This window comes from Theropithecus gelada, chromosome 5 (genome assembly GCF_003255815.1).
Source record: "Theropithecus gelada isolate Dixy chromosome 5, Tgel_1.0, whole genome shotgun sequence".
Taxonomy (NCBI): Eukaryota; Metazoa; Chordata; class Mammalia; order Primates; family Cercopithecidae; genus Theropithecus; species Theropithecus gelada.
The window spans coordinates 115657809-115679173 of record NC_037672.1 but is presented as its reverse complement, the minus strand read 5'-3'; the positions used below and the strand labels follow the sequence as shown (position 1 = coordinate 115679173).

The 21365-nt window shown below is 35.7% G+C and overlaps 1 protein-coding gene across 1 annotated transcript in view; it reads right to left on the bottom strand.

The window, feature by feature from the left end:
• Nucleotides 1–21365, bottom strand: part of NDST3 (N-deacetylase and N-sulfotransferase 3) — a 213106-nt gene that overhangs the window by 91783 nt on the left and 99958 nt on the right. The window contains exons 5-6 of the mRNA XM_025385288.1: nucleotides 19244–19429; nucleotides 13803–13931 (exon numbers count right to left, since the gene is read on the bottom strand). Of these exons, the coding sequence (XP_025241073.1) occupies nucleotides 13803–13931; nucleotides 19244–19429 (315 nt within the window). The remainder of the gene's footprint in view (nucleotides 1–13802; nucleotides 13932–19243; nucleotides 19430–21365) is intronic.

Sequence of the window (21365 nt, the reverse complement as noted above, 5' to 3'; positions counted from 1 at the left end):
TGTCCTGAAAGGTTTCTGCTAGATATCTACTGATAGTGTTACGGAGACTCCCTTTCATGTGATGAATCACTTTTCTTTTTCTGCTTTTAACATCCTTTGAATTTTGACATTTTTATTATAACCTTTTTTGGTGTGGTTATCTTTGGGTTCTTCCTAGTTGGAGTTTGTTGGCCTCTTGAACTAGGATCTCTACTTCCTTTTCCATATTTGGGAATTTTTGGCCATTATTTCTTCAAATAAGCTTTCTGCATCATTCTCTCTTTCTTCTCTTTGTGAGACTCCCATAATACAAATATTTGCAAACTTGATGGTGTTTCCTAAGTCCCTTAGACTTTCTTCACTCCTTATGTTGTTTTATTTTATTTTGCTCTCTGGGCAATTTCAAATGACCTGTCTTCAAGTTCCCTGATTCTTTCTTCAGCTTAATCATGTTTGCTATTAAAACTTTGTACTGATTTTTTCACTTCAGTTATTTTATTCTTCAGCTCTGAGATTTCTATTTGATTCCATTTTTAATATTTTCTATTTCTTTGTTGAAATTCTCACTTTGTACATCCATTTTTCTCCTGAGTTTTTTGAACATCTTTATGATGATTATTTTGAATTCTTGTCAGGTAATTTAATCTCTCCATTTCATTAAGTTGGTTTCTGGAGACTTATTTTGTTCCTTGGATTGGTCTATATTTTCCTTTTTTTTAATGTGCCTTGCTACCTTTTGTTGGAATCTGTGCATTTCAAAAAATAGCTTCCTCTCTCACTCTGTAAAACACAGGCTTTGTATAGGAATAAACCTTCACCAATAGGCAGGTTAGAGATTCTGAGGTCCTCTCACCTCTAGTCTGTGGATACATCTGCAATGGACTTTTAGTGTAAATTCTCAATTAGAGGGATTTACTAGTCGATTTTCTTCCAAGACCTTGTAATCTATTCCTCCTTCTGGAATGGATTATTCCAGAATAATAATCTGGAGCTGCTATTAGCTGCCAAGCTGTCTTTTGTTGTCAGCAGACCCTGGCTTCTAGAATATGTTGGGTCCTGTCAGCACTTGGAGACAGATAAGATAAAAACTAGTCTCTTGGGCAACCCCCCACCCACTCTTCTGCCCCTCTGTCCCCCACCAAAAGCCTAAATGTTCAATGTAAAAAAATGTACAAACCAAGTCTTTCCCTCCTATGGGACTGTGGGAGAAGCTAGAAGCTGGAAGCTTTCTTCCAGTTGCTCTCTGCTGAGTCAGTGGAAGCGACTGTGGCAAGTGAGTATTATGAATTTTTTTACTAGCCTCTAAGCAGCTGGTTTTGTTCTTGCCTGGGGTTCAGAAGTGTCTTAATTTGTTTCTGGATTTTTCACAAAGGGAATTCGTTCATGTATTGTTGTTGAGTTGGTGACTCTATGGAAGGAGGATCTGGGACTTTCTATTTCATCATTTTGCTGTTGTCACCCTACTTTGTTTTGTATCGAGTCACAATAGGAGGTGCATAATATCAGCTTATCTTGTTAAGTTACTCCACCTTTGGTGATGTTAAGTCTGATCACTTGGTTACAGTAGAAACTGTCAGATTTCTCTATTTTAAAGAATGATTTTTCTCTTTGTAATTAATAAGTAATCTATGGAATTAAACCTTAAGGCTGTGTAATCTTTCACCCAAAAGTTTCAGCAATTATTGATGTTTCTTTTTTCAATCAGTTGTTTTCACTGGTGTCTGCAAAAGGATGATCTTTGAATTCCATCATTCTACCTGAATTCATTATCTGGCACTGGTGTTCTTTTCTACAGAAGAACTCTCCTTCTTTATTCATACTTTGAGTATGAATTTTTTTGATGCTCAAATTTTTTGATCCTCCATTTTTTTGATGCTCAAATTATCTCATGTCAAGGGCACTTTTAGCTGATTTCTGTCCTGTTTAACACAAGCTTGTTAGTCTTTGAGTGAGTGTTTCCCTTTTTTCTGGTACAAGGTGTTCCAGATGCAATTTGCACTTTCCATGTATCTGACTTGAATTTAGCTTTTTCTCCAAAAAGCCCACTTGCTTTTCGGGAGAAAGAGTATTTAGAAGTTAAAATTTGAGCACTAGCTGAGCTCTTTGCTACTCAGTGTCATTGATTCTAGATAGAGGTAGGAAACCTTAAGTTCTTATTAATCTCCTCATTTCAAATGTAAATACTCTAATTCTCTCTTATTATCCTCCTTTCCGTATTTTTATTCTTTGTTTTACAGCGAAAACTCAGTCCACAACAGCATCAATATTTTCATTTATTTTTTCTATCTGACAATATGTGAGAAATATTTCATAATTCAACAAAAATTTATTAATAAAGTTTACATTTTCCATGCAAACTTTTGTCTTATATTTCACTAAATGTATACAGTTAGAATCGTATACTCAAAATTATTTTAATTATTTTGTGTAATATATTACATACATATCCATGTTAGGTTTATTTGTTCATTTGTCTTCAGTTTTCAGGTTTGCTTATTTCTTTCTCATCCTTTTTCATTTATTATTTTGACTACATGTAAAACATTTCATGGTTCAAAATCAAAGCTATAGGCTGGGCTAGGTACCTCATGCCTGCAATCTCAGCACTTTAGGAGGTTGAGGTGGGTGGATCACGACGTCAGGAGATCAAGACCATTTTGGCAAACTCAATGACTAACACAGTGAGACCCTGTCTCTACTAAAAATACAAAAAATTATCCGGGCATGGTGGCACGTAACTGTAGTCCTAACTACTCAGGAGGCTGAGGCAGGAGAATCGCTTGAACCTGAGAGGTGAAGGCAGTGAGCCGAGATTATGCCACTGCACTCCAGCCTTGGTAACAGAGCGACACTCTGTCTCAAAAAACAAAACAAAACAAAACAAAAACAAAACTATGTAAAAAATGTACTTAGTGAAGTGTTTCTCCCACTCATCCCCTTACTTTTCTGCTCTCATCCCACCATCCCCCCTATTTTAAATGTAATTTTATTTTTATTAATAATTTAAAAGTTTTAAATTTCTATTAATAATTAAGAAAACTCTTTTATTATTTTTGGTATGTTTCTCCTGTATTTCTTTTTGTACAAGTAGATAAATATCAATATGTATTAAAATTGCCCACTTTTTCCTCCCTTAATATATTGTGGAAATCACAGTACATCAAAATCTTCCTAATTTTATTTGTATAGTAGTTTCATGTATGGCTATACCACAGATTTTTTTAACCAGTCTCTTATGGATGGATGTTTAGGTTGTTCCCACTATTTGATGTACAAATAATCCAGTAATGAATAACTGAAAAAATGTTTGCATTCAGATTGTTCATTAAAAAATTGACTTTGTGGTAATTTCTTCTTTAAGGTAGAGTTCTAAAGGTAGAATTTCTGCAGTGAAGAGCAAGTGCTATGTGGATTTGTTAGATGTTGCTAAATTTCTTCCATTAGGGTTGCACCATTTACTCACTCACCAGGATATATGAGAGTACGTGTTTTCCCACAGACTTGCTAACAGAATATCTTAGCAATCATTTGAATTTTTGTTAATCTGGTAGATAAGAAATAGTATCTCAATATAATCTTACTTTGCATTTTTCTTATTATGAGTGAAATTGAGCATCTTGTCATAAACTCAATTACTTCAATAAGGTCATATATTAGATGCCATGTTGGGAGAGAATAAAAACTCAGTTACTCAAACCCTCTGTAATCAAGTGAATTCTTTGGTGAGATACTTCCAAGGCAACCAAATTTTCTTTCAAATTCCAAAGATAGTATGTATGTAGTCACGGGAAGTCATGGGAAATGCACTGTTATTTATTTAGAACCTACTATGTGCCAAAACTTTTGCAGTGTATTGTGAATGTAAAGTAGAATAAGGCATGATGTCTTCCATCAAGGAAGTCAAAAATTACTGGAAGGTAAAGATAATTGATTATAGGACTGTAGGCAAATTATAATTGGGTTATGCCTGAGTACTATGAGAACACAGAGGAGAAACATTAGAAATCAAGCTAGAGGGTTGGGGATGTCTTCTTTAAAAAAAAGATGTATGAGTTCAAATTTGCAGGAGGGCATTCCAGATTGAGGTGATAATACTTTAAGACACAGAGTGAGATAGTACAAAGTTTTGTTCAAGGTACTGTGAATTATTCCGTATGGGTGGAGTGAAAGGTGCATATAAGAAGTTACTGGAAAAAAGGATGAGAAAAGTGGACAGGAGCCAGATTTGATTTATTTTTTTCAAGTGAAGAAATTTTCTGTCTATCCTGAATGCTAGAAATAGTATTTAGGAATTAAAATATGAGCATTTTGCATTTAGTACTTAGGAATTAAATAAATAGTATTTAGGAATTAAAATCTTTGCTACTGGGTGTCACTGATTGTTATGGGAAACTATCAAAGGATTAAACAAAAAATAACATAATATTCATTTCTCCAACTTAATATCTATTTTCTTACATTTTAAGATAATATCCATTCCAAAAACTTGAAAGTTTTCATACTCCTATTTTTCTTAACTATGGAGGTCAAAACGACTTAATCATGCTTTCTTGTGGTTTTGTTAATCTCACAGTGGCAAGTAATAACAGTAAGTTCTCACTTAATGTTAATGGTAGGTTCTTGGAAACTGAAACTGTAAACAAAATGACATATAACAAAACCAATTTTACCAATGCTTAAATAATCTAAACAACAGTTAATTTCCTATGACATATTTCTGTCCCCCAAAACATCACCCAGCTTCTAAACAGGAACACAAGCATTTTAATATTAAACATTGAAATAAATGTGAGCTCTACATATATTTAGGAAAGGTTAGTAAAAACAAGTAAGATAATCATTTACCCAATTATTCCAGTTTAGGGTTGCTTGGGGGCCAGGGCCGGGCCTATCCTGGCAGTTCAGGGCACAAGGCAAGAACCGACCCTGGACAATATGCTATTCCATCACGGTTTATACAGGACAGTTAACCTGATATGCACATCTTTGGGATATAGGAAGAAACCCGAGTATCAGGAGAAAATCCACATAGACATGGGGTGAATGTGCAAACTCCACACAGATTGGCCCTGGATGGGAATTGATTTTTTCCTTATCAATATTATAACAAAATGATATTAAAGGAAACAGCATTATTCAAGGACCTGCTGTATATAACACCACAGTTAGTAATGAAGAACATTAATAATAGAAAAATAGGGCTGATATGGAGGATAGCAAAGAAATGAAATAAAATGTTTTGGCTTTATAAATTTAAAAGTCTTACCATTTTATAATTAACATCAATACAATGTATTGGTTTAAGATAAAAAGAACATAATTCTTTATTCGTAGTTCTTTAAAAGTACATTACACATTTTTCCTTAACTGCAAGTGTTTATTACAGCCTTTCTCAAAAGGACTAGTTTTTTGCTTTTTAACCCTACATGGAGATGGTTTGCTTTTTCTTAGACAATAGCCTGACATGTTTAACCACTCAGATTTTTTCAGTACCAGGTCACTGAGTCATATCAAGAAGGAATGTGCATCATATCAAGACCAGTTTAGCCAGGAGTGCAGAAACAGTGTGTTGTAGTGGGTGAAGTGGTGAACTAAGAGTCAGGAAGAATAGAGTTCTGGTCAGAATACTATAGAAGCTACCTGGAGCGAACTAAATAATCTTTTTGGAACTCTAGTTCACCAAAAATTAGGAGATTGATAGATAACCTTCATGGTCTTTTCCAGTTTAATAATCCTTTGTTCTGTGTCAGGTAAATTTCATCATCACTTGTGAAAACCTGCTAAAGATTTAGGGCCTCTTAAACATTTTCTGAAGTCTAAATTTCATTTACTTGCAAGCAGAGACTCTGCCAAATGCAGTTTTATTAAAACTCAGCTTGTTATTCACATTTGGATATATCTTAAAGCAAGTCATACCCCTGAAATATAACTCTTCATGCATTTAGTCAATCATTAAAATACATTTAGCAACCTCTTATTAGATTCAAACATTGATCTAGACACAATGGAAAGCACAAAGATGAAACACACACAGATTACCTGTGTAATAAGAATGCCCCATTATACAGTAGAAAGGATGCACACACAAATAATCACACTGTGGGGCAGGTGATAGGCAACATATGAGACTTACAGATACAGAACAATTGGAACTGAGTAAATAGAAATTCTATTCCTGTACGCCAACAACACAAAATAATTCTATTTTATGTACATCACTATTAGATGATTATTATTATTTTTAATGTAGCATTTATTGTGTAACTCTGTGTGTGTTGTGTCTCTGTGTTCGTGTGTGTGAAGTTTCTGGTTATAACACTAATAGATGTTCACTATAGATATTTTATAAAAATTAGAGGAAGATAATGGAAATCATCTTCAATCATGTGATCTAGGATAACTACTGCTAACATTCTGCTGAGTTCTTTCTAGTTTATTTCCATACTCATATCTTATTTTCTTGTAATTTACTTTTCCCATTGAGAAGATCACAAATATTTCCCATGTCATTAAAATTATTATTATTATTATTTTAGATGGAGTATCGCTCTGTCACCCAAGCTGGAGTGCAGTGGTGCGATTTTGGCTCTCTGCAACCTCCACCTCCCGGGTTCAAGCAATTCTCATCCCTCAGCCTCCCGAGTAGCTGGGATTACAGGCATTCACCACCATGCCTGGCCAATTCTTGTATTTTTAGTAGAGACAGGTTTTCACCATGTTGGCCAGGCTGGTCAGGAACTCCTGACCTCAGGGGATCCAACCGCCTTGGCCTCCCAAAGTGCGGGGATTACAGGAGTGAGCCACCACACTCGGCCAAAATTATTATACAACATGTTTTTAAATGCCTGAATGTATCTTATTATAAAGCATATTTTATTGCATAATGCATTTTATTACATAAGGGTGAACATAGTTTATTTTGCTACTGGCCACTCCCCCCTCCCTTTTGGACATTTACGTTCATTCATTCATTTATAAAATATTTTTTAAGCACCTTATAATGCCAGAACTCTTCCTAGTGTTGAGGTTTAGAGTAAACAAAACACAAGATGTAAATGCCCTATTGGAGCTTGCATTCCAAGTGAGTATGGAGCAATACATATATTAAAATGATAAAATTAACTAGTCCCATCTAAGAGAGCTACTTATTCTACTTAGACTTTATAAGCTTCAAAATGAATCTTTTGAGCCTCTCCAAAGAGGTTCAGTTTACTCCCAATCTGTGGGATTGGCTGGAAACCATAATAACTGTTCTCACAGGATTCAGATCAAGCTAATAGCTGCATAGCACCTCCCCTTGCAAGTCTTTGCTAGGAGGATGGTTCTTAGGCAGCCGTTACTCAGTCATAGTTTACAAGTGGGGGGCATGTGGGGTTATAAACGAAGAACGGACATTTCACAGAAGACCAGGACTGATATGGGCTGACTCAGAAAGGTGAGCTGAAGCAAGTGGATTCCCTTGCTTGGAAATTCGACCTGACAATCCGGAGGATGAGGCAGTAAGCAGTTAGATTTGGGGCTGAATTCTGATATGGAGAATATGTGATGCATTCATATTGGGCCATTTGTAAGAGTAATTAATGGTCTTGCAGAAATCGTAAACAAGCAGCACTTTTTTTGAAGGAATGTATAATGTGATCAGGTGTACAGAAAAGAGAAAGATATGTGAAAAGCATCTTTGGGTTCATAATAAAGCACTAAGGCAAGATTAATATTAGTATTTCTCATTTTTTTCTTTACCTTCTTTAATTTCTATTGTAAGTAAAGTGACCTCATCAGAAAAATATTTACAGTAGGCCCCGTATCAAGGGTTTTGGTTACCCATTGTCAACCATGGCCCAGAAAAATTAAATGAAAAATTTCAATAATAAAAAACTCATAAGTGTTAAAGCAATTCTCATTTTTATGGACCTTGCAGCTACCTTGGACTCAGAACACCCTCTAGGTCCTATGATTCCCGAATGTGTAGCTTTCTGGAGTTCCACATTACTTGAAGTAACATTACTTCCTAGAGTCCCATTACCTGAGGTAACTTGAATGAGCCTCTAGTCCTTAAACTATAAGAACTCAACATAGATGAGTTTCTATACGGGAAGACAAATGCATGTGTAAAGAATAGTACACAACAATACATAATTCAGCCCCACTGAATTCAGGAAACAGATTTTCCTTATGCTTTTGACTTGAGAATTTTCTTAATAGGACTCAGATTTCCTTTTTTGAATAGATTCATTTTTCTTTTTAAATCAGGTCATTAGAAATGTTAATTTCTCTTCCTTAACATAAAAAACTAGGTACAAGGTATTATGTTTAGACACTGGAATAGTTTTGGAAATGAAAGACACATTCTCTAGGACCACAAGCGTACAGCCTAATACAACCCACAATTACGATGCAGGATAATAAGTACTTTGCAAGAGTCTGCAGAGGATGCTATAGAAACACAAGGAGGGGCCTCTAAATCAGAGTAGAAAAGGTTTCCTGAGGATGGTGACCCCTACACTGAGTTTTTAGGATGAACAGCAGTAAACACTATTTCAAAATCCAGTTTAAGGTAGAGTTCTCTGGTCACTTAGGAAAACATTAATTCTTACTGTTTTTTAAAGTTCTATTGCAGATTTGGAGTCAGCTTCCATTCTGATACCTTGATTCTAGGTCTACAATTTCTATAACAGTTTTTGATAATCTTTGATTACCAAAATCACTTCTCCGTTTTCTTCCTCGGCAATATTTCTCTATTTGCCTGATCCTAAGATTCACCTAAAGCACATGGTGAGTATGCAGAGCCCCAGCTCAACCCTGGAGATTCTGATGCATTAAGTCTGGATTTTTAAAATTCAAGCATCTCAGGCAGTACTCACTATTAGGCATGTTCAGGAATTACTTTTCTAGGGTCTAAAGTTATTATCATTTATTTATTTTTCAGTAAAGGGTTTCCTGTTATTAGAATGTGCTCCAGAACTAGCAAATAAAAAAAAAAAACATAAAACTTCCCATTAGGACAAAATGTTATTTCCTTTCAGGTGAATTTTATAGATAAGCGCATACACATATACAAATTACAGTGATTTTTTTTTTTTTCAATTTCAGTGTGGGTTAATTTCTTTTCATAAAGGCTTTCTTCTTGAGTGAATTCTGTTTTTTTATTTTAGTTGTAATCAATCTATGTGTTAATCCTAGTTTAAGATATTCACTCTATTCACATCCATGTTTATAATAAGAGAAACACAATTTAGATTTAACTTTTAGGGATTCAGGTAGGAGAGTATGTAGGGTATGGTAGAAGTATGTTATATCAAATTGAGAAACAGAGACAAAAAGCATTTAATAAAATGTGTGCATAAAGGGGTTAGCTAATGGTTCTGTGGGATGGTTAATGGTTTGATGAAGGAGGCATAATATTGTTACACAGTCAGGGATTTGCTTCACCTGAATTCCAAACAAATGTAATACCGGAGTGCTTTTTTTTTTTTTTTTTTTTTTTTGAGACGAAGTTTCGCTCTGTTGCCCAGGCTGGAGTGCAGTGGCACGATCTCGGCTCACTGCAACCTCTGCCTCCTGGGTTCAAGCAATTCTCCTACCTCAGCCTCCTGAGTAGCTGGGACTACAGGCACCCACCACTATGCCCAGCTAATTTTTTGTATTTTTAGTAGAGATGGGGTTTCACCGTGTCAGCCAGGATGGTCTCGATCTCCTGACCTCATGATCTGCCCACCTCAGCCTCCCAAAGTGCTAGGATTACAGCCGTGAGCCACCGCGCCCGGCCCATCAGCATGAATCTTGTGGCAATCCATAGCTGCTTTTTTGGATTAATAGGTAAGCACTGACTTTATTATCAAGTGTGTGGAAGGGAGGCAAAGTGTTCTACATCTATAGTTGTTAATGACTCAATACCTGGAGTCTATTTATTCAACAAGTGCATAAGCAAAGACTCATCACATCTTGTGATTAGAAATAAGAACACTGAAGCAAAAAGGTGACATTTTTGTTTAGTGCATTTGAGATGATAATATGGCTCCCACAAGAAGTACAAACCTGTCTAAGCCAGAACTTTTTCAATCAGCATATTAATTAATTGTTATTGCATCTTCCTAAGATAGGTGGAACTGGAAACTTGTTAAAATGAACACTATAGTCTTACTAGTTCCTTTTGTCTAAGTATATATGTCATATATTATATAGAGTTTAATTTGCTGAGAGCAGATGCAGTCATTGCCAGTTAATCCTTTTTGTTATCTTCGTAAGTTTTAGTTCTTAGTACCCTTCTACATATTATTTTATATAAGTATCTAAAGTAAACAGACTCTCACAATTTTTGAAAATATATATGAGTACTCTGTATAATTGTAAATTGATCAAGAATGTTTGTATCTGGGTATATTACATGTTTGTGTAGAAATCTCATGCCTGTGTGTTGCTAGCAGTGACTCTGGGGTACTTCCAGTGGCTCTCTCCCGTGGTACATCATGAGGTAACTCTCATTACCATCGTGAATCAACAAACACTTTGAGGTCTGTTTCTGACCAATGGGCTCCAAAACCTGATTCAGCACACTTGTAGAGAGAGTCAGTTTTTTTTTTCTGGGACAGAATCAAATTAGCAAAAGCTCACGAAACCAATAAATAAAAACAGGATACCATCTATTAGTTTAAAATGGGTAACTGTAAATTAGAGAGGAACTGAAATACTCTACAATTACTGTCTATACAATTAGAGGGCTCTTTCCAGGTAGTCCGGTTACATGGGAAGAATTGATCAATTAAAATAAAACTTATAAAATTATATTGCAAATTATTGTCCCGGAGAGTACAATTTCCTATGATTAACATATTCTTTTCCTATAGTAGGATCTACATGGGAAAGTAAACCATAATGAGGAAGTCATCAGTTGGGTTTAGAATCAGAAAAGGCAGAATTAGAAAAATTGAAATCTTAATGGTTCCAGGTTTGGGGAGCCTGCTAGGTCCACCTCCCCCAGCTGGATCTGAACCTCAAAGTCTATTAATCAAAAGCCCTGCATCCAACCTACGTGAGAGGGGTCCAGGCCTGTGACATTGGAAAGGCTTATTCAGAGATGACCAAAGTTTTCTCTCCCCTAGACAGTGCTAACATTCGTCTTTGTATTCTCTATTTTGTTAAATTCACTTGATTGATACTTCTTTCTTTCACAGTGACAAATATTTTGGTAATGTTAGAACATTTCAGGCCAGAGAGTTATTCTGTTTAAGAGTTTTTTACCTTTGCTGTGATCTTTCCAGTTTAACTCTGAGGGACACCTTATTGTAACCCTTTCTCACCCCATTACTGGTAACTTATTGCACCTTGATATTATGTTGACATATGGTAAAAATTTTAAACCCTCATTAACTAAAGTCCTGTTTATATTTTCATTTTCAGCTCAAATGTATGCGAATGTATTTAAGTGCCATGTGTCCAATACACATCTACCTTTTTGTAGTAAATGATAACTTCACTTGGCATTCTCAGAAAAGGGCACTTCTAATTGAGGCCTGGGGTATTAAACTTACAATGGCTATCTTTCAAATCCACTATAATTAAAATTCATGACTTTCCTGCAGCTAATGTATACTTTGGTTCCATCAAGGTTTTCTCATTTTCATCCTGGCCTAATAAAAAATGTCATTTGCTAAATTACTGGCATGCCTTACTGCATCTGGATCTTCCTTAGTTTCAATATAAACTTTATCCAAGCACTTAATTTCAGGATGGAGAATTCATGGGAAACATGCCACTACTCCTTACTCTGTTCTCCAAGACAGGTATCACTAACTAATGATAGCAGTTCTCCCTCTGGCTAGACGTGGGCTGAATCCAGATGTGGGCTTCTTAACCTCTTGTCTCCAGGTGAGTAGAATTGCTTCCAGTGTTAGAGTTGGTGTGCCAGATAACGTTAGCTTTGGATTCCTTGTTTATCTTGTGGCATCTGACAAGATTTGTCATTTATTTTGAGTCTAGGGACTTTTTTCTGAAAATAATTGTCTACTGAAAGTTTTCTGAATCAGGAAAGAACAAGTTTTGTGCAGCTCCCCCAACCCGCCACCTTTATTCCTATGAGTCTCCTCCTCAAGACATAAAATTGCCAAATATCATTGATAAAGGCCTGAAAAGTAGGGAGGTTTGTTAAAGAATTTGCTCAGTTAGTCCAATTAATGTCCAAGATTAACATAAACTTTACTGTAAGGTTTTTAAAAACAAAGACAATAATTTGGTTTTTAAATTAGTAAAAAGTGTAATATTTCTTATCACAAAATGGATGAAATTCTTAGTATAAATCCATTGTACATGAATGATTTAACTTTGAATTTCTTCCATGCTAAATGAAACTCATTTGGTTTAGAAATTGGAGATAAAATCCTACGGTGAACTTTTAAGAAGTTCATGATTATTTGTTAATACTCCTGTTGCTCTATGATGAAAGTAAATGTGAAACATCAGAATTTTACAGGTGATAGATTAAAGTGCTTAAAATTATTGGTGAAAATGTTAGCATTTTAAGAGTGTTTTAACTGCTTCTTCAGTTCATAACCAGGCATTGGTTTAACTCTCTTTGACTATGTATTACTATACTGGTTGAAATGAGAAAAAAGAGAAGAAAGCTGTATAAGGAGACTCAAAATACTTCCATTTGTGAAAATAGGTAAGTTAGAGGAGTTATTATATTTCTGATGTTCAAACCAGAGTTATTTGTATTTTTGGGATCTGAAGGTTGATAAACTTCCAAAAGTCCAAATATCACACTCCTCCAAACTATCCCCATTTTTGAATACACGAGCAGGGTTTGTCCAAAGATGAGTTACTCTTTCTTCTATCTCATTTTCTAGGAGTTAAAACATAAGTATAGTAGATGAATACAAGCAGAATTAAACACAATAAATCTCCTTGAGTACAAGTAGATGGTGAACACTATTTGCAATTTTATTTGCAGGGACTATAAAACTAAGGTCAAGAGAGTGGTTTTGCAAATTTTATTCAATTTATCCCAATCGTATCCAACTTTTTTTACTGATAATTTTTTTTACATTTGGAAATAATTTTTTTTTCATCTTGAATATTGCCAATGCCAGGGGCAAACCCATACATCTTCTGATAAATAAACTTAGCTTTACTTTTTATGATAGTGATTTTCAAAAGGGAAATAAAATCCCTTCTTTTCCTTATACAGCTTACTTCTATTTGTTATTTCTCTACACAACTTTCTAATATTTGCCTCAAGCAGCAATATATGCAAATGGTTTACTGTGGAGCTGACACACAAGTATGAAGAAGTAAAAGAGTAGCCCATTAAATAGGCCTGCTCTGCTTCAGCATAGGACCTAGCAAGACGAGATCTAACATGAAGTAGAAGATACGACTATATTTGCTTACCCAATTCTTCTACCCTTTTGCTTCTACATTAACTTTAAATAGTAAAATAAAAAGAATAATAGAGGTAACTGTTGCCTAAATGGAAAACAACAACAACAGCAGCAACAATAACAAAAACTGGTTCCCAGTGGAAATAGGAGAGTTTTACAGGTGAAAAATTTTATTCTCCATAAAAGCTTCTGATCACTTTCCAATGCAGAGAAGGATCCTCTGGAGCACTTCCCTGGTTCCGCCATGAGTTCCTCATGTTACTGCTACTTGTAGAATTGGTTTGTCCCCATTTCTAGATATGGTTCCATTTCGTTTTTACTACTGTTTCAGAGCTAGAACTTCATATTGGCTTGGCTGATGACTACCCAATCCCTGGCCTCTTTGCCAGGGTGATTTTTGCCAGCCCTATTATTTTTCACTATTTATTTGGAGAATAAAGTACTTACAGGGTTGAGGACAACAGTGAAGAAAAGTTCCCCTCCTTGGATACTCTTATCCAGCTCTTTAGGACCCCCTGGATATTCTTTGTAGAAAATGGTGTGAGTGAAAAGCCCACAGGTTTGTCTTGGGAGAACCTGAAGGAAAAATGAAAAAAGTAAGGAAAAGCTTTTTTTTCCAATCAATTTGTTGAAACTTAGCTTTTTGCTCATGGAAGATGATGCACAAGCTAGTGAATTATTCAGGTCTAACTAGTGCCTGGACAATCTATCATACTCTAGGCAAGAGAAGGTGATGCTAATATGGAAGGAATAGTGAAGAAAGTTGAAGAAATATTTTAAAACTAAAATGGGTGTTGTGTTATTTTAGCTACTTGTCTGTTTTAAATATCAAAGTGAGTACTTCTATTATGAGGCCTAGTAGGTTCTAGCATCTTAAGAGATTAAAAAAAAAGAAGTAAAAATGAGACTTTAAAAAGGTATTGGATTGTCGTGCTATACTGTAATCCTAATAGGCAAGAATTTTAAGAAAATAGTTTCTGCCAAATTCTGCCATGCATTAGAAAATGAAGTCAATTATCAACTCAATGTGCTCCTTACAGAATGACATTTTAAATTAGAACGAATATTTGAGACATAAATCACAGTATCTGTTCTTGTCTGAAAGGACTACTGCAGGCTATAGTAATTACCTCAGATTCTAAGTGTGAAGCCTGCCAGTTCCTACAGTAAGAAAGAGATTATCCACTTGGCTTGTTACTTTTAGAAAGTGTAGCAACAAAATGATAAAAGGTCATTTAGTAAAAGATCTTCTCTTCATCCTTTGTATATATATTATCTGCTTCAATTATATACACTTGTGGTAAGATTTTTCAAATTTTTACAGCCTTTTGCAATTATAAAAGGTGTGAATTAAAGTTGTGCAAGATGGTAAAGCCTTAAGCAGAATATGTTACAATGACTTCATGGTGACCTGTGTTTGTCACTACATATTTGAAGTAGCAGAACATTAACGAGTATACTTCAGAGAGCTACAAATGTTACAAAATCATATAGGGGTAGATCTTCTGCTTATTGTCCTAAGTAAATCAATCTTCATGTTTTATGTCTTTACTCTTAAAGCACATTTGGTTCAGTAAGTGCTTTCAAAATACTACCTGTCCAGGACCTCACATGTTTTTCAACCCTGTAGAAATATACTAGTTTTATTTATTTATTTATTTATTTATTTATTTATTTTAGTTTGAATGTGTATTAAAATAAATTTTCATCTAGCCCTTGGACAGTATTATATAATACTGGTTATATAATACAATCTATTGTATAATCTAGTCCTTGGACAGACAGCTCAATCAGTATATCTGCATAAATCAAAACTCTATATATCCTATTTATGTTGGTAAGTTGGTAGAAGTTATATCCTTAGAAACTATTTTATCTTAATAAAATAGTTACAAAACTTCTGTTTAAGCACAAAATATTAGCTCTGATGATGTCTATGTTTAAAAGCATTATGCATCCTCATTATCCTATCTATATACAAAAACAATAACAAAAAACAACTAAAGGCAAATGCATTCTAACGGAATTACATTTATTTCCTAACAACTATTATAAATGTAATATTTGGAAATTAAAAATGAAATTTTGAATTTGGAAAGCATTCGGAATAAATAAATGCTTTATATAGCATTTATTCATTTATTTTACAAATATTTATTCCAAACTCTCTGCTAGCCCACAGAATAGAGTTAGTTAAGTGCTAGTGGAACTAGCTGTGGACTCTATGTTAATATGTTGCATGGAGTTAGTTTTATGCTAGAATGCTAGATCCATATGCTAGTTCTGTGCCAGTCCATGTGAGAGAGCAGAAAGATATATATTTTCTACTCTTGAAGGATTTAAGCTATATCGGGGTAATGAGAAAGACCCAAAAGCTAAATAATAAAATGCTCACATGTGTTAAATGCCATTTAACATTTTAAAAGTGTATGACTATGACTGAATCACTTCTAGGGTTCAGTTTGAGTATTTTGCTTGGAAAATTATAGGATATATACAGAGCCATCTTTGGGACTTGATTGCCTAGCTGATTCTATGCAAAATGAAGAGAGAAGCAAAAAGATGTTTGAATTTTGTCTGTTTCTCAAATTATTTGAATTTCAATGCAGTGAAGAGGAAGTGGCAGGCTTTACCCTGCAACTGCAGGAGCACTACTCCTGCTGAGGGTATGAACCCCATAGAGAGCCCTAGGGGAGTCAGTGGACCACCACAGGAGGCTAAGGAGATAATCAGGAGTGTGGTAAGGGTCATATTCCACTGCCTTGCTCCTTAAATGCAGTGGTACCGAATGATGAGCATGTTCCTTGAAACAGCTTTCTTATGCTACAGAAAGGATGAGAAACATTTTTAGGCATTCTGCTGTGGGCTGCCCCCTAGAATTGGTTCTGGGGATGTAACAGTATCAAAATCAAACTTTGAGATGCCGATGAACCCCTGGGAACCTTATTGCTGCTGAAAATAACTGGGGGTTCATTATGAAAGCCATGATCAACAAGAATCTTGGCCAATGGGAACTGAAGCCAATATCCTGTACCTATGGCTCAATCAGGAGCAACTGCCAACAAATACTTCTGGGGAGATATCAATAAAGACCACTTAGAGGGTTTACAGCAAGATTAATGATAGTCTCTACCAATGGGCATTTCCATTAAAATCAGTAAGTAGACAGAATGTGTAGTCTAATTTCTTAGAGGTCTCTGGCTGATATGGTTAGGGTTTGTGTCCTCACCCAAATCTCATCTTAAATTGTAATCCCCATAATACTCATATGTCAAGGGAGAGACCAGGTGGAGGTAAATGAATCATGGGGACAATTTCCCACGTGCTGTTCTTGTGATAGCGAGTGAGTTCTCACGAGACCTGATGATTTTATAAGGGGCTCTTCCCCATTTGCTCTGCACTTCTCCTTCCTGCTGCCTTGTGAAGAAGGTGCTTTGCTTCCCCTTTGCCTTCCGCCATGATTGTAAGTTTCCTGAGGTCTCCCCAGCCATACTGAACTGTAAGTCCATTAAACCTCTTTCCTTTATAAATTACCTAGTCTTGGGTATTTCCTCAAAGCAATGTGAGAATGGACTAATATACTGGTTCTTTCCAGAGAGTCATATTCAACAACCAGGGATTAGAGTATAGAGTGCTGGTTTCCATCAAGTCTTGACTGAAGGAAAATGACTCAGTTGAAAATGCAATAAAACTAGGGGTCCAGAGACTTTGGTTAGGGCTCAAACACCTTAAAGTGTAATTGGTGTTTACATTCCTGATGAAAAAATGATGTGTTGTAGGAATTCAGAGGAGAATAAGATCCCTGTAGGTATGAGTTAGGTATTGAGTTGCTATATACTAAGGTGCTTTGTTTTCAATTATTTAAGATATGGGACTTGATATTGAAGAATAAAGGGAATAGAAATAGGTAGACAGTGGCCAGAAAGTCTCTCAAGGTGGAAAGAATGACACAGGCATGGTAATAGCAATACTATTATGGAGTTTGGTTGGAGTGAGTGTGTTTCAGCTACAGGGAAATAGGAAATAGAAAGGTAGACAGTCCAGATGGTTTTCAGGTACCTGAAGGGCACATTAGGGGATATGGAAGCAACTGGAACTAATCAAGGTTAGGAAGGCCAGGATGAAGGCAGCATTTTAGAAAGATTAAAAGGTTGGCACTGTCTATGGGATAGACTGCAGTGAGGTGGTGGAAGGAACCTGTAAATAGATAAAGAAAGAAGCAGCACCAGAGTTAACACATGAAAGTCAAGGAAGTAAATTAAGATGGTGGCAGTGGGAAAGGAAATAAAAAAGATATAAAGGAATTATTGATGAAATATAGACACTGATTGGAAGTGGTGGTGGGGGGAGAGAATGATGTTTGAATTACAGAATTGAATTAAGGATAATAGCACAATCAATAGCTAGTTTGAAGGGAAGATTAATGAGTCCTTTTCAGTTGGATTTGGGAATGGATCATCAGAAAAAAACTGCTCTCATACAACAAAATAAGAATGTGATCTAAAGTTCACTCCTCAGTTTCCTATTTCTAGATGCATTCTCTCCCTAGGAGGGCATATTGGCTCCTTTGGTCTCTACTTGCTTCTCTATTTGAATGGGCTCCTAGCCCTGTTTTCTCTCGCTTATTGTGTAATCAACTGTCTGCTGAACATTTCCCACTTGGAAACTCTCATCCAAGAGCCCACAAGCCAAATATAGAAGGTTTCCACAGATTGCTGCAAAAGCAGACCCACAGGGACAGTTCCATCAAAACAGGAAAGCTGTTAGAGCCTTGATTACCTCAGGATTCATGCATTTATAATATAGATAAAATGTGTTTTCAGGAGAAATGAAAAAATATAACCCAGGTCTTCTAAACTCCCTCTGGTCAGAATTCTGGCAGCTTGAGCCACAGTAAGTTCATTTTCAGTACAGAGGAAGGGCATATTGGGATAAAATGTGGCCATTATGTCCCCGTCCAACATTTACAACAGTTTTTATTGAGGGAAAAGTCAAGCTGGGAGATGATCTAAGCTATATGTCTATCCATTCTGTAATTTTTGCAGACATTGAAAAACTGTCTGAAAAGAAGTCAGTTATAACCGAATTCTAGAGGGTAGACATCTCTTCAGACATATCAGTTCAACAGAGTGTTGCGGTGGCTCATCACATAGTGTTCTTCTGTGGTGTTTCTTCCCAGTGTGTGATTCTAAATTAGGAGGCCCATTCCTAGCTTTACCAGGACTTTCTTAGGGTTCTCTGATTTGGGAAGAAATTAGGATTTCATTACTTACTTTTGGAGGTAGTAGCATATTTTGACAATATACATTTACTGAAATTGTAAAAAACAAAACAGAGAAGCCCAGGATAGAATTAGATGATGTATGCAAATGATTTAATTAACATCACCTGTCATTTTTACTCTGCATTATTATATGTTAATGATTATGCAGGGCTTCACATGTGGCTTCTGGCTGCAAATGGTTGAGTTCTTTTTTTAGCCTGGCATGGTAAATAGAAGAACACAGTTTGACTGGCTTGTCAAAGAGCAGCATGGTTAATATAGACAGAGTTGGTGTTAGTTTTTCATACTGAATAACATTTTGAAGAAGTGATGTCTACTAAAAATTATCTGCAAGTTAAATGTAATTTTTTTTTAGTATTTTAACATCAGTGCCTGCTTACCAGTGGCAATGTCAGTAACGAAACCTTTTTCAGTTATATTTGAAGAATTGAAAAGAAGTGATTTTAATTAAAACATCTTCTGCTTAGATATGACAAATATGCTTCCTGCAGCCTGGAGATTTTCCTACATTTATGCTTCTAGCATTTGTTTTTTTCTTTCTTCAAGTGAGGAATGTAAATCTGGCAGAATTAGTTGTACCCTATGCATACCGGAGGAAGCTCACCATGATGTTTTTGTGGATAAAACCCCTCCGGTATCTAGCTGGTTTCAGATGTGGATATTCTTCAGTGCTGGTGATTTTAATATTCCAGACCTTCTTCCAGGCCTCGTAAAGTTGAACATGTACAGGGTAGACGCCTGAATGGTGAGGGGCCACAGCGTAGCCCATGTCCGTCGGAATGCCGTGCTCCTAAGACCAAGCAAATGTTAATTAGAGCATGTAAAGATTTATCTTGATCCTATTTTTACACTAAGATTTTCAAATGTACTATAAATATATATGTTTAAATGCATCATTACTTGTGTGGTAAAATTGAAGTGGTAAGTATTAACACTGCTAGACGTCATGAAGCCTGTTAGCCATTTCACCAGTCTTTATGTTGATGCATCTATGTTTGAGGGGTGGTGAGACAGAACTAGTGATTTTAATGAATAATTTGAAAGAGCCTCCATTTTGCGCATCCTTGTCACAGCCACCTGTTTTCCTGTTGCCCATAACGTCAGCAAGTTAAATGTAAGACACTTATTGCAAACAAAACTAAGCACTTCCCACATAATACAACCAATATTTATTAGAGGAACAGAACACATTCCAAGTTCATTAGGCTGCTGATAAGATTTTATTTTGTCTGTACCGTTTTTACCAAGTTTGCCACATTTCTGTTGTCCCCTCAGCATGTGGGCCAGTAGTAACAATGTTCCCTGCCTTCAGAGAAGCACACTCTTTTGACTGGATAATGTAAAATTCAACAGAGTAATGTTTTTTTTGAAGTAGAAGTCCTTACAGTGAAAGCTGAAGGTACTCAAACAGCCAGATATTCTGGGAACTTAGTTGATCTGAAGTCAAGCTCTTGCACATAAAACGACTCCAGTTAAAAAAAAGGGATAGCGGAAAATTACACAGGAACACAAAATGAAACATGTCCTTTACAAATAGAACACCCATGGCTTCAATAGTTGACAGGTGTTTTTTTCCTCCAAAATTATTTTTTATTTTTCTGTTTATATTTTTCAATTGCTTGGAAAAAATCTTCAAAAATTCCACTCAAATGGTTTTTTTAAAATTTTTTTAAAATTAATGACTGTCTTCATGACAAATAACAATTTCACATACACAGAATCATAGTATCAGGCTGCTAAATGGTTTAAATTGCAGAAATATGCAGCCAACTGCATGGAAAAAGTTAGAGATATGGTTAGCTTTGTTTTTAAACCTAAACAATAACAAGAGGGGAAGAAAGTATATGCAGTGCCTGAATGCAGAAGGAAAACAGCTTGCCAATGGTTTGCCATTACCTAAACACTTGTTCAAATTCCTTCATATGGCATAAAAGGCCCTCAAAATTTGGTCCCAACCTACCTATATAGCCTCATCTCCTATCAGCACTCATCACCCCAATTTCTGATGATTTCCTACATATCACTGCTGCATACCGTACAGACCGTCTTCCTCAACTGGAATGCCCTTTTCTTATCTTGTAAACTCTGTTTATTGTTCAAAACTCAGTTCAGTCAGCAGTAGTTGAAGATGCCAAAAACGGGAGCCACTATCTTACTGCTGTGAGAAAGAGGATGGGTGGTATTGGAGGTTGAGTGGACCATTCCTGTGTTTCTGAAGGGTAGGAGGGAAAGTTTCATATTCTTCATTTTATTTGCATCATTTGCAGAAATTACCATAACTACATAACCATCATATTTAGAACTTCACTAAAAATTGAATTGAAATATTTCATTGCGTTTTTCTTACTGGTTTTTAAAAACTCAAACTAAAGTAATTTTTTCCCACTAGACATCCCTTATCAACACATAATTTGTGCTCAACTAATGTGGTTGAAGGCTAGGGGTATGGTGATAAGGACCAGATGAAGAAAAATGAAATTATACCATGAACATTAAAAAATGAATGACAGGTTAACAACTTTAAAAATGTGCTGAAGTAACTTTATTATTTCTGTAGTGGTTGTTAAACACTATTCTTTTATTTTAAATTTCAACTTTTAGATACAGGGGGTGCATGTGCAGGTTTGTTATATGGAAATGCTGTGTGGTGCTGAGGAGGTTAACAACTTTTCGAAGAGTATAGGAAGAACCAAGGAATAAATTCACAATGACAGGAGCTATGTTAT